Genomic DNA, 13,179 nt, shown 5'->3' on the forward strand with positions numbered 1-13,179 from the left:
TGTTAAACTTGCTGTGTCCATACCATAGCACAGTGTGGGATTTTTTGTTTTTCATACAGTTGCCATGCATAAATGTGCTGCAGCACAGCCTGTGAAAAGCAGCTCTGGAAGAGAGGACCTGAGCAGCTTCTAGAAGCAACCCTACAGAGATGGTTTTTTTCCCATTCTGGACAAGTAGATAGCACACATACTGCTTCTGAATCTCCTGTATCTCCTTTTGGGTGTTGCAGTCATCAAGCACAATTGATTAGGAAGTGGCAGGATCAGACTCCTTGTTGGGGCTGGACTGTGTTGCCTTGCTGAGTTGTCCTAGTGGACACTACATCGTGATGCTGGTTTGGGGACTTGGCCCCTTGCACCTCCTGCCTTATCGTTCTTCCTCTCTCATTCCTGTAGGCTACCCTGCAGTTCTGTGTGGTGAAGCCCCTCATGGCAATCAGCACAGTCGTCCTTCAGGCCTTCGGCAAGTACCGGGATGGTGACTTTGAGTAAGTTTATTTGTCTGGCGTGCAAGACTTGGCTGCCCATTCTCTGCCTGGCTTTGCATATTGTCCGTGTGTGTGCCATGGGAAAAGATGGGACAACATGGGCTGATGCACATGAGAAAAGAGGGCAGAGGTAGCCCTCTTAGTTTCAGGTTTTTTCTACCTAGTTTTGGGGGAGGGAATGGGACAGGGAGGCAGGAAGGAAATGGACTCTTTGAACTCCCCAGTGACAGTGGCAAGGGGAAAAGATCATGCTGAAGTTTCAGGCATTCATATATCTTCTCTTTTCAGTGTGACCAGTGGCTACCTCTATGTGACGATCATCTACAACATCTCTGTCAGCCTGGCACTGTATGCCCTCTTCCTTTTCTACTTCGCCACACGTGAGCTACTCAGTCCCTATAGCCCAGTCCTCAAGTTCTTCATGGTGAAGTCTGTCATCTTCCTGTCCTTCTGGCAAGGTGAGCTGCTTTTCCCTTCCCTTGGTAGGCACAAAGAGCTCTCTGCAGGGCCTCAGACACTAGAGTTAATAGAGCAGATGTTGATGAATAGACAGAATGTATTTCTGTATTCTATTTGTTTTATAGTCATTCACTGCTTTTCTCTGGGAAACCTGTTTTGCTCATTTTCATTTTGTTTCTATGCTCCTGAATCCTCACTATCACTGTGTGTGTGTGTGCACACGCATATCTACCTGGCAAAATCAGCTGATAGGGTGAAGAATCCTTTGCATTCCTGGAACAGTCATAAAGCACAATCTGCCAGCATTTTATCTCATGCTGCCATTTTATTGATTAAAGCGGCACATCTAAAAATCTTTAGTACTTTTTTTAGTGCTCTATAAATAAAATTTTAATGGTATGTCTGTGATTTATGTGAAGCAACAAGCTGGCTGAATGCGGTGTGTGCTGCCACAGACCCACCGCTGAGCAAGACGCTCAGAATTCATGCGCATGACACAGAGGCACATTCAGAAAGTTGAAATTCCACCTAAGCTTAGTGCCTCTTACTAATTGGCTCTAAGCATTTCCCTGTTCAGTGCCCTACTTAGGTTTACTGAGTTGCACTTCAAAGACTAATTGAGTAGGAACTTGGGTGGAATTTAGGCTGTTGGAGTATGGCCCATCCTCCCTGTCTATGGACAAACTAATAAGCATCTGTTTTATCATCTTGAGCCATTTGGTCACATACTTTGTCTTCTTTGGAATTCCTTGGCCACCATGGTTTTGTACAGGGAAAACCCTTTTTCTTGCAGTGGTTTGTCAAAAGTACCATATGCTTAAATGAAAAATTCTGTTACTTGAATTTTTGCTCTAGCTAGTCCAAGTGCTGATGTTGCACAATGTGGAATATGTAAAAATGTTCTTAGGGATGTTCTTTGATGTTTGATCTTTGTATACTTTCAAGTCTAATCAAAAAGAAAAGAGATTTAATCCATGAAACAGAGAGCAACTAACAAGCTCTAACTGATGTCCAGGTGTTAGAAAGACAAATTACTTGTCCGTAGAATTACCTTGTTAAGGTTTCAGGCTCGATGTGTGTGTTTCAGATCTCAGACCTAGGGGGAGGTTAACAAAGCTTGGGGAGAAGGATGTAGCACTGACAGGGGACACAAAGAATGTAGAATTAACGGGCACCCAGGTCATTAGGCAGAACCCCCAAGATAAGGAAGAAACTAAGACAACTCAGCAACTGTGTTGAATCAGCTCTGACTGGGTAAAAGGTAATTCTGGCAGGGGGAGATCATGACCACCGACCCAAAAAACCCACTGACTTGAAAGAAAAGAAAGACTGAGCATGAAGACTAATTGGTATGAGAAGTGAGACAATTGATAACAAATAGAAGATAAAATACTAATTAATAAGAGAACTAGGAAACTTGTAGCCAAGGAACATTAATGGCTTTGTTTGCTAAAATGTATAAACAGTGAGTTTTGGTTGTCATTGTGCTGGTTTTGTGGCTTTACCACCTAGTACCCCTTTCTGCACAGAACTGTAAATAAATCAAATACATTGACTGTGTGTGTGGATTGCACACCATGTGAAAGAACCTTTTGTAGGACAACACAGATCACAGGAGTGCTTGCAGAAATACCTGACTGCTCTTACTGTTTTGGACTTGAATAAGTCCTGCAGCACTTAGTTTCACAGTTTATGCAGCAGTTGAGAACAGAAGAGGGTCAGTGTTTGAACATGCTTTGCTTAAGCATATTTATCTCATTTTATTCCTCTTTTCTCTGTTGTACAAGTGGCTGTAGGTGGGTGTAGTAGCCTGCTCTATTTGTAGCTCCTGTGTTGTGGGGTTGCATCTAGGACACACAGCACAAACAGCTATTCTTGACACTTACCATGCAATCATGTTTTCTGTACATTTACATGAGCTTGTTGCTTTGTTTAGGGATGCTGTTGGCCATCTTGGAGAAGTGTGGTGCCATCCCCAAAATCCACTCTGCTGATGTGTCTGTGGGTGAAGGCACAGTAGCTGCTGGGTATCAAGACTTCATCATTTGTGTGGAGATGTTCTTTGCAGCCATTGCCCTGCGCCACGCCTTCACATACAAGGTGTATGTGGACAAGAGAATTGATGCCCAAGGTAGGAAGTATGCCAGTGCATATGGCTTGTCTCTTCGGTAGTGAGACTGGGTGGAGACTGGTCCCTCAGGCAGCCAACACACTGATATGACTCCCAACCTGAATGCTTGGAAAATGTCACATCCCCTCCTCTGCGGTGTCTGAACAGATTCATTGTGCAACAGCTCTGCAGGGCAGAAACCTTGCCTGAATTGCACTGTTCCCTTTTCAGTTCCCCAGTATACCACCCACAACAGCTTGTTGCAGACCTGAGGGCTGCAAGAAGTTGCATCGTTTTGGTGGAGTGGGTTTGTCCTTCTTCCTGTCTCACCAAAGGGGAACTCCATTGCTCCAGGTTGTGCAACAGACTGAAGGCAAGAGGGATGGGGCCTAAAACAGGCTCTGTTTTGAATCTGGCTTGGGAAGATGAGACTCTGCTTTGGCAATATATTTGTCATGGAGGAGGAGGATCTCCCTGTAATGACTTTGTGAGGGTTGGGCTGCTAGAAGTCTTATTCTACGGAGGAGGAAGGTGGATGTTATCTCTGGGAAAAGGGGGTTTTTGTGCCCAGTCTATGCATGTACATTCAGTGTTTTCCAAATAAAGGGGTTCTTTCCTGCTAGGGGAGATCTGTGATGAGGTGTGGGAAGATAGCAGCCTGTAGATGACCTCTCCATCCCAGCCAGCCCCAGAGGTTTTGGAAGGAGAGTTGTTGCAGTGGGGAGAGATGAGATCTGTGGGTGATGAAAGGGTAAACTGCTGGCAAGTACAAGTGGGTAATGTTTCGGTGGTGGGCCTTGTTCAGTTCTTGTTATTTCCTCTTTCTCTCTGTCTCTGTCTCTCTCTCTCCTCTTCCTTTTATCTCTCCCTTCTTTGGCCACTGGTCCCTGATGCAGCTGTTCCATCATATGGGCCATACGGTAGGTACAGCATGCTTTGTGTGTTTGTCTCAGTTGGCTTTTAGCTGAGATGCTGTTCTCTCCTGATTCCCAGCTTGCCTACAGCCTGTCCTGTCCCTTGTTCCCCCTTCCTTGTAGGTCTGTAACTCTGCTGCCTCACACAGCTGCTTTAGGGTCGTCTGGATTATAAGTAGTAAAATGGCTGTGTGGGCAGTGGAGTAACACGCAGCTGCAGAGTGTTCCTGTCAGCTGTGCAGGCTCAAAGGAGCTGGTTTGTGCTCTCACCCCAGCCTCCCCTCACTTTTGTAATTGCCCAAGATGATCATCATAATTGGCTTCTCTGGGGAGCTCATCCCCAGGTTTGAGCAGAGCCAGAAACTCCCACTGGAAATGGAACCTAAAAACCATGAGAAATGGCATTTCCTAGAAGGGGATGCTGCCTTCCTCTGTGCTCAGCACTTGAGTGGGACAATCTCCAGCTATTGCTTCCTTCGTGGTATCACTGTGACACCCTCTACACAAGGGGTGGTTCTGCCTCTAATACTGCCTGTTCCCCTCCTTTCCCTCCTTTGTGCTGCTTTCCCACTTGTATGGTCTCTTTCCTGTGGACATTTTGATACCATCCAGCAGTGTAATTTTCACTGAGTGGGAATGGCAAATGACATTTCTCCTAGAATTTTTAGAATTTCCTTAGTTTTTGTCTTCTGAAACCCTTTACAGGAGTACCTCCCTACCTGACTGTCTTCATTGCACATTCAAGCCAGCACTGGTAGCATGTAGTGGAGGTTGTCACTGTGGGTATGTCCCATTCTCATGGTGTGTACCCCATTTAGTGCTGAGGTGGATTCAGTTGGCTAACAGCATCTGAATTTAGGAGCACCACTGGTAAAGCCATTTGTGTGGCATTTCCTCAGCAGCTGCTTAAGGAAGTCTGTAACATACCGTCTGCAGGACCTAGGATTGCATGTTCCCTGTTCTCCTTACCTTCACGTTCAGGGGCATGGGGGAAGGCAGCAGTGTTCCTCACTTGTCCCTCCCTGTCTTACCCAAACAGGTCGCTGTGCTCCCATGAAGAGCATCTCCAGCAGCCTCAAGGAGACCATGAACCCTCATGACATTGTCCAAGATGCGATCCACAACTTCTCCCCAGCCTACCAGCAGTACACCCAGCAGTCAACGCTGGAGCACGGTCCACCCTGGCGCAATGGCAGTCACGTTATCTCGCGCTCCCACAGCTGCTCCGGTGCCCGTGATAACGAGAAGACCCTCTTGCTGAGCTCTGACGATGAATTCTAGGAGGGGAAACTGCCAGCACAGGCTGTCAATTTCCTCCCTTTTTTTTTTTTATAATTTATTAAAGCAGAAACACACAAGTCATATCACTTCCTAGAGAGTACAGATTGCAGAAGTGTGGGCACTTCCCATTAGCTTTTGTGGGTACGGACATGATGAGCAGTGTGGAGGTGGTGGAATGGCCAGGACTTTATTCTCGAGCCCATTCCTTACAGCAGCAATCAAATTAATTGCAGCAAAGCTCCAGGGTTTGGAGCTCTGGCTTCCCACACCTGCCCTGTTTGGTGTGGAGCGTCACTGGCCAGAGCCTGGAGTTGTGGCCAAAAATGTTTTTGTTTTTTTTTCCAACAGGACAACCTGACTCCTTTGTATTTTTTTTCCTGAATGGTTGATGTAGGCATAGTTTTCTCCCCGACTCTCTGGTACTAACATCTCTGTGATCCTTGGGAAATGGGATTGGGATGCAGCGATAAGCATTCCTGAGGATCAGACCAGAGACTGGTCTATATAGCCATTGCCTTTAATGCTAAGTAAGGAATATCTGCCCCCACCCTCCCGAGCACCTTGTTTTGAGCCCTGGAGTCAGAGTCACTTGAGTGAGCGAGGGGGAAAAGGACAGGACTTTTTTCCTTTTCTTTGGCTCCCTACATCCCCTGATCACCATCAAAGCTGATGCTTGTTGAGGCTCAGTGGGGATGGAATTGCTTTCTCACAAGGATGGAGTTTTCTAATCATTAAGTGTCCAAGCTTCCCATCTCCCTTGTGTTCCTGTGGCTAGAAGCCTCCGTGGAGCATGTCTCCTGCTAAGAAGATGGAGGACTGCCTGTGATAGGCAGTGGAAGTTTGTAGAGCTCTGGCCCCTTCACTCCTCTTTGGGAAGGGAAGATATGTAAACACAAAATCAGTTTTTTGTTTTTGTTTCCTGTCCCCCAGCATCACAGCTGCCCCTCTTAAAGGTGTGGGTTGCATCAGGTAGCTGCCAGAGCAGGTCCTGGTCTCTCACAGGTATCTCTCCCCATGCTTTTTATCACTGACTTTCCCTGTGAGCTGCACAAATTTTGCTCTTAGGCTGGAATATCCAGAAAGGAATGTTGCACACTCCTTTGTTTTTTATCTCCATAGCTGTTCTGGGCCAAACTGGAGCAGACTTGAAACCTGACATGACCTGGCTGGTCGAAATTGTCCCTTTTATTCTCCCAGGCAGTAGTTGCTGCTGCACACTTCACAGACCCTGCTGCAACTCAGTGCTATCAAGGGTGGAACCGTTATCCATGAAAGTGGGAGAAGCTTTCCCTTGCTACTGTTGGGTTTCGGATGGGCCCATGGGTACTTAGTAGAGCCACAACAGAAGTGATCCCTCTGTAGATCTATCCAGGGACCAGAAAATGCCTCTTGCTTACTTAAAATTATCTAGGGGAAGAGTGGGCAGCATGCTCAAGTGCTACAGATCAGATGCTCCTACCTGCAAGCAGGAAGCAAAACTGAGAGATTGGAGCGAGCTGCTGTGTTCTTCTCGGCTGTAGTTTCTCCGTTCCTCTCCCACTTGCCTTCCCTGCCATCAGCAGACCTGTGTGGTTCCACACTGCCCCTCGTTACTCTGCTAGGAGCACTGGAGGCTGGTTTACTGCCTTCAGGTTACCTCTCCACTTGTTTCCTAATCCATCTGCTTGTTTGTTCAGTGTCTCAGGAGTGACAGTGAGTGAAGAGCTTCTCATTTCCTCAACACCCCTGCCCAAGCTGGGCAAAAGGGCTTAAGGAGAGGCAGTTTTGCTCCCTGCTGTGAGAATAAGATAAAGGAAGGGCTTAAGGACAATGTCTCCTTCTGTACTTGTGTCTGGGGGGATGGTGAATCAGGTGGGAGCAACAGTGCTGACTGTTGAGGGAGCTGGAGGCAGGATCAGTGGATCCAGCAGCTTCTGTGCTGTTGGATTTCCCCATTTGTACACATCCTGCGATGCCATGCTGTTAGTTACTGCTTTTCCTAAGTCTGTGTCTGCTTAAATGGACATGCAAATATGCTCTGCCAGGCTTTGTGTGGGCTTGGTGTAAAACTTCCTCATGCATAAGCTGCCTGGAAAGCAGGGCTGAAGATTGAATGGGCTTTCCTTCTGTCCTCTATGGCTTTGATTAATAGTCCTTTAAACGTGAGGTACTTATGTTAAAGTTGCCCTCTCTCTTAAGAAAGTAGGGTGTAGGACATGATCCTACCCTCCCCTTTCTTTGCATTTGCAGGTCTTGATGATGTCCCAGTCGCCCACTTGGTGACCGTTCCCAATCTTTGTTGCATTTGGGTGGCCGAAATCCAAAATCTCAGTTATTGCCTCATTGAGCATGAAGGTGGTCCAGGCTTGGAGAAGCGTTTCTTAGAACTTACTTTGAAATGTCTCCTGCACATATATGCTGTGCAGAGGATCTGGATATTCTCAAAGCATCCTTTATGTAGTGGTTTCAATATAACCCTTTTGCACCAGCTGCCTTCAGAGAAGCCTGATGAAGAACTAGTGCCCAAACAACAGCCAGCTGCCCTGCTTTATAATTTTATATACATATATATTTTTTAACACCACACAAAATCATCCAGCACAGAGCTTGCTGCTCTCCCTCCCGACAGGCAAGTGCCAGAGCAAGGATTGGCTCTGAAGCCGCTCTGGCTTGGAGGAGCAAATATAAGATTCAGAGCTTGAAACCAAGAAGGCCAAGGTATCTGTGGTCTTGCAGGTCTGCTCATGGTAGCCCAGGGCCCCAAGAAATGTGTCAGTTCCAGGAGTAGGCCCTTGGAGCTGCTCTCCCTCACCTGCTTCCGCTCTTCTTCCTTCCTTCCTTTTTGTTTACCATGTAACATACCCATGGGATTTGTTTATTATTTTTCCATATAGAGTAGTTCTTTGTATATAAATGACTGAAAAAAAAAGTATGATAAATAAGACAGAGTCACCTAGTTTTGTACCTATTGTGTTTAACTGATGTGAGCTCAGCGACAAGCCGCTCTCTCTATTTTGGTCTTTGTGACGTTATACTCCGCAGAAATGAGCAAATATGATGACAAATAAAAAATATAGAGATAATATAGATTGTACTTAAACTGCCTCTGTGTGGTGTTGTCTGGGTGACTTCTCTGAGCTGATTTTAAGCTTTTGCTCAATGCAGGGACTGATGCTTGGTGGGTCGGCAGAAGGAAAGGTCCAGGTGTCTGTAGGAGCTGATGGAGCAGCATTACTACAGCACTCTGGGCTGAGACACCACTCATGGCTCAAGGCATGTGTCAAAAACCTGTAGAAATGAATCCTACCTTAGGTGCTCAGTGAGAAACACCTGTGGGAGAGAGGGGGCTGCTCTCTGACATGGGCCCATACAAACAGTGACTCTGGGCTTTTCTTCCATGAGCAGCTTTGGGGCCGGGGCAGAAAGTGACAGAGGGAAGGGGAATGTTAAACCCCCAAAACATCCTGAGTGCTGCAACCTGCTGGGGACCAGGCCTACCTGGGCATCAGGGGAACATGCTCATCACTTCCACCTCAGCTCTGAGGAAAGGCGGTTTTCCACACAAGGAGGTCAGGCTTCAACTCTGGGTAAGGTGCCTGCAACATTTCCTTCCCCCTCTGCCATCCACAGAGACAAGCTCGCTCCTTTCCTACTCGCTGTTCCTGAGTCAGGCAGTGAGGTCACTTGGGAGGGAAGATTTTGGGCAGAGCTGCCCTGATTGCACCTGCCTCTCCTCCTGCATCCAGTCTAAGGGCAGCCCAGAGGGAATTTTTCTAGTGAAAAGCATTATTTTTCCTAGGAAAATCTTTATTGAGCACAGCTGAACTGCTCCTGCAGTGATTTGGGGAGTGATGTTCAGCATTAAGCTTGCTTTCCAAGCCCCTTTCTTTCAGGGACTATAAATCTGTCTTATTCTAAAGAGTCATGAGTGGTCCCCCATCTCATTTTTTGGGCACGTTCTTGAACACGTCCTGCAGCAAAGCTAGAGGGAGCTAGAAAATCTGGTCTCACTGAAACACAGCTCTGTCCCAAGTTCAAGAACGACTAAACACACTCTCCCTGTGGAAAAAAAAGAACTTGCTTTATTTGTAAAGTCTACAAAATACAGAGAAGTCGGGTAGGACACATACTGTAAGTCAGAAAATAAATAAGTTTTTTTTTGCTCTATATAAGTATAAGATAAAATGTGATTTGCATATATAAAATATAAAGTACGGCTCTGTACCAACATCCTGGCTGTGCCGAGAGGCGGAATGGCAAAGAGGACGTGAAAATAACTTATGTTCGTGCAATAAATAAACCCAAGGGGAGTTGGGGTGGGGGGATGCTCACCACAGTGCCCCTCCATGAGTGGCAGGCACCTCTCTCTGGGGAGGGATGGAGGCTGCAGCCGAGGGTGGCTGACGTGGCAATACCCAGGCAGGGGCAGAACGGAGGGGCAGGGGAATCATCCACAGCAGCAGATGCCAAGACAGGTCTACCTCTACCTCCCCTGTGCTGCCCATATTATGCAAACCCGGCTCTTCCCCAGCATTTCAGCCTGCCGAAGAGCCTGTTGTCCCACACCAGTGTCCAAGCTGGAGGAAAACCAAAGGGAGGAGCCTACCTGCCTGCTAGGCAGCTCCCAGGAGCTCTCTGTCCCTCCTTCCCACCTCCTGCACCTCCACCCCTCTCTCTGCCTCCGCAGCTGTCTCTCAAGGGCCAGAAGCACCTTTCCATGGGTTTTGTAGGCGGTGGGGCACTGGGGAGCGCTTGGTGGGGCCGTACAAGCTGGTCTGTGCTGAGCAAAACAGTGTTTATCTCTGCTCCAGCTGCCTCCGCTTCCTTCCTGCCAGTGCTGCTGCATTTCAGAGACACCCAGCCAGGCTGAGTGTCCCGTCAGCAGGAAGAGGCGTGAAGGATGTGCGTGATAGGGAAAGATAAAACAGCACTACTGCTTCTCCCCTTTGTGGAAAACAGCCTGGGCTGACCCACTCATGTCCCCCAGCTCTCTCCTGCCCAAGGGACCCTGAATCACTGTCACCTCTGGGGTCCCCCTGCACCACAAGCTGCCACAGTGCTTTCCCATTCCATTCACCCGTACCAGACATCAACCTGCAGCCACTTTCTCTCCCGCCTTGACCTACCAACCTTCCCTCGCCATCTCCATCCCCAGAGACTCCAGCCATGCTGCCACCTCCCTCCCTGCTCCAGCCATGGTCCAAATTGTGTGCCCAATGCTGATATCCCTCTCTTATGCCTTCTTCCCCTGCACCGCAAAACCTCTCTCTCCTCCTTTCCCTCTCTGGCTCCTGGGACTGCCTGGCCTGCATTCAGCTCTCCCATACCCTCTCCCTAAAAGGAGGCACCTGGTGTTTTCCTGCCAGCTTGGAGCCATGGGATACTTCCCCACTGCTGCCTGTGTGGGTTTGCTCTCTCCTGTCTGCACCTCCAGGAGGGGAGGGGGCTGTCGGGGCCATCAGTGGGGTCATGTCCTCTACTCCAGCACCCACGCTGCAGCAGCCCTCCCCACCTGGGGGAGCTGGAGGTCAAGGGAGAGGAGAAGGAGGATTTTGGGTACAAGTCCCAGCAGGGAGGAGGCTGAGGAAGGGCTGGGAGGCAATTCATGGGGGAAGGCGCCCCGGGGAGGTCTGTGCCCAGCCGGGGGACGGAGGCCAGCACTAGGAGTAGGCAGCCTGGTTGGTGCCGGACTTGACGATGGTGATGACGCTGGCGGTGGCCACCTTGGCAGTGGGCCCATGAGTGGCCACAGTGCGGGCGAAGCCCTGCAGGGCCTCGTACTTGCCACGGAGAGTGTCGAGCTCCAGGCGCATGGCAGCGTTCTCCCGGGCCAGCTTGTCCACCTCCCACTCCAGCTCCATCTTCTGTTTCTGCAGCTCTTCCTTCTGGCAGACGCGCTTCACCCGACAGCTGGCAGCGTAACCCCGGTTCTTCAGCGTCCGACGGCGCTGCTTCAGCCTCGCCACCTCCTCCTTGGAGAGGCCCCGCAGGTGGTGGTTGAGCTCCCGCACTGAGAGCCCCATCAGCTCCTCATCCGACAGCAGCGGCGTGTTTTCCCCCAGCTCCCGCTTCACCTGCCGGAGAGAGGGGCGGTTGCCTGAGGCACCCTAAACCAGCCCCCTGCCTCCCAACCCCCTGTTCCCAGTGGCACTCACCTTCAAGGCCTTACTGGAGAGCCCGTCTGCAGCCATCGTTCCCTCACGCTGGCCCTGTTGAGCAGCCAGGAGAGAAGCTGGTTACAGCCAGCCCCATGGCCCTCACCACGGAACAGAGGACACTGGCCCTGCTGGTCCCCTGCCCACTGCCCACATGCCTCCCCACCCCGGGCCGTGTGACTCATTCCACTCGTTTAAAAAAAGTACGTAGTAATAATATTAATAGCAACGATGACTGCAAGCAATAATAATAATAGAGAAAGGCGGGACTTCCCATCCCTCCTTCATCCCATCCCGAGATGGTGGGGATGCTGCTCTGCCCATGGGACCCAAAACGCCCCAGCCGGCTGCTGGGACGCCAAGGCTTCCCCGCGGGGAGGAAGCCCGGGAGGGATCCGCTAGAGGTTGAAGGGAAAGTAAAAGTAGCAGACCCACGGAGTGACACCGTGACGAGGCCACCCAGCCGGGACCCGCGCGGAGGTGCCGCCCCTCCACCCCTGTGGCCCGGCGGGCGAGGGCACCGCGGCTCCCGGCCCAAGGGGTCGGGCATCCACACGCTCGGGAAACGAAGGGTCGGGGCCACGCAGGTGGGCGGGCGAGAAGTGCCCTCCCCGTGATTCAGCAGCAGAGAGAGAAAGTCACCGAAGCAGCGCCCGTCCCTCGTCGGTGACCGGTTCCTCCCCGTCCCGGGGCTCGGAAAGTGGGAAGGGGTTCGGGACCCCAGGCTGCAGCCCAGGAGCCTTTCCTCACCTCGGGGAGCTCCGTCCTCGTCAGGGGAGCCCTCGGAGGGGCGAGTGGGGCCGGGGCAGGGCAGGGAACGCCCCGCGAGGGATGAGGGGCTGGAGGGGGGCGGCGGGGAAGGTGGAGCCGGGGCGGCTGGAAGCTGATGCAATCCGGGCCGGGGAGCCGCCGCCGGAGCCGGGGGAGCGGCGGCAGATCCCCCCAGGGCGGTGGCCAGGACTTGGGAGGAAAGCGCGGACGGCACCGAGCGCGGACACCCCCACCCCCCCAACCCGTCCGATCCCGTCCCAGCCCCAGCCCCAGCCCCGGTCCCCGCCCTCGGCGTAGGCAGAGCGGCCTCCAGCCGGTGCCGGACCCCGCCGCCCCCCTGTCCCGGCCGCCCCGCAGGGGGAGAAGCGGAGCGGGGAACAGGGAGGCCGCCCGGCCAGCGCTCACCTGGCGGCTGCGGCGGTGCCGCGGGGCCGGTGCCGGTCGGGGCGTCGGGCGGCGACTCCAGCCCCGCTCCCCACGATTACTCACCCGCGGATTCTTTTCATTCATAAAAACACAGTCATGCGGTGACGTCACCCCGCCGCGCCCCCTCCCCGCCGCCGCCGCCGCGCTGGGCGGACGCTGCTCTTAAAGCGGCCGCTGCCCCAAGAGAGCCCCGGCGTGACCGCCCTCGTGGCGCACTGCCAGCGTATTAAACACGTCGCGTTACGAACGCAGCCAAGCTCCAACGGCGCCTGTTATAACCCTAATTCGAGGACTACGCACGCCCGGTGAACGGCCGTGCCGGGCGCAAAATGCCGCACCGCAATGGGCCACTGCCGCTTTAAGGGGCGCGGCTCCGCCCCTGCCGTCCCACCCCTCACAAAGATGGCGCCTCCCGCCCTTCCGCCCTCCTCTCTTCGGGAAAGCGGAGGGTGTGGCGCGTACCCCGCCCCCACGGACCCGCCCCGGCAGCGGCGCCGCTGATTGGTCCGTCCTAGGGGGTGGTGCCGCTGATTGGCCCGTCCCGGGGGCGGCACCGCTGATTGGCCCGTCCCGGGGGGCGGTGCGCGCCGGGGATT

At 51.8% G+C, this 13,179-nt stretch overlaps 2 protein-coding genes across 6 annotated transcripts in view; one reads left to right on the forward strand and one right to left on the reverse strand.

Annotated features, from left to right (window-relative positions):
- TMEM184B (transmembrane protein 184B) overlaps positions 1-8,335 on the forward strand; it is a 30,937-nt gene extending 22,602 nt beyond the window's left edge. Inside the window, exons 6-10 of one of the 2 annotated variants that reach the window (XM_017823430.1) lie at positions 397-488; positions 777-946; positions 2,884-3,078; positions 3,954-3,977; positions 5,011-8,335. In XM_017823430.1, the coding sequence (XP_017678919.1) occupies positions 397-488; positions 777-946; positions 2,884-3,078; positions 3,954-3,977; positions 5,011-5,252 (723 nt within the window). In that variant the 3' untranslated portion in view covers positions 5,253-8,335. The remainder of the gene's footprint in view (positions 1-396; positions 489-776; positions 947-2,883; positions 3,079-3,953; positions 3,978-5,010) is intronic. The other variant, XM_017823432.1, reaches the window with a different exon arrangement.
- A 956-nt stretch (positions 8,336-9,291) lies between these two features.
- Positions 9,292-12,691, reverse strand: MAFF (MAF bZIP transcription factor F). Of its 4 annotated transcripts, none has more exons than XM_017823501.1 (3): positions 12,647-12,691; positions 11,387-11,440; positions 9,292-11,305 (listed from the first exon to the last, which is right to left on the reverse strand). In XM_017823501.1, the coding sequence occupies exons 1-3, from the start codon at positions 12,665-12,667 to the stop codon at positions 10,892-10,894; spliced, it is 489 nt and encodes a 162-aa protein (XP_017678990.1). In that variant the 5' UTR covers positions 12,668-12,691; the 3' UTR covers positions 9,292-10,891. The 4 variants fall into 4 exon arrangements, with proteins under 4 accessions (XP_017678990.1, XP_017678991.1, XP_017678993.1 ...); XM_017823502.1 differs by lacking the exon at positions 12,647-12,691 and adding an exon at positions 12,563-12,644; XM_017823504.1 differs by lacking the exon at positions 12,647-12,691 and adding an exon at positions 12,137-12,177.
- Positions 12,692-13,179: the final 488 nt, after the last annotated feature.

Source organism: Lepidothrix coronata, unplaced genomic scaffold, assembly GCF_001604755.1.
Source record: "Lepidothrix coronata isolate B3197 unplaced genomic scaffold, Lepidothrix_coronata-1.0 Scaffold102, whole genome shotgun sequence".
Taxonomy (NCBI): domain Eukaryota; kingdom Metazoa; phylum Chordata; class Aves; order Passeriformes; family Pipridae; genus Lepidothrix; species Lepidothrix coronata.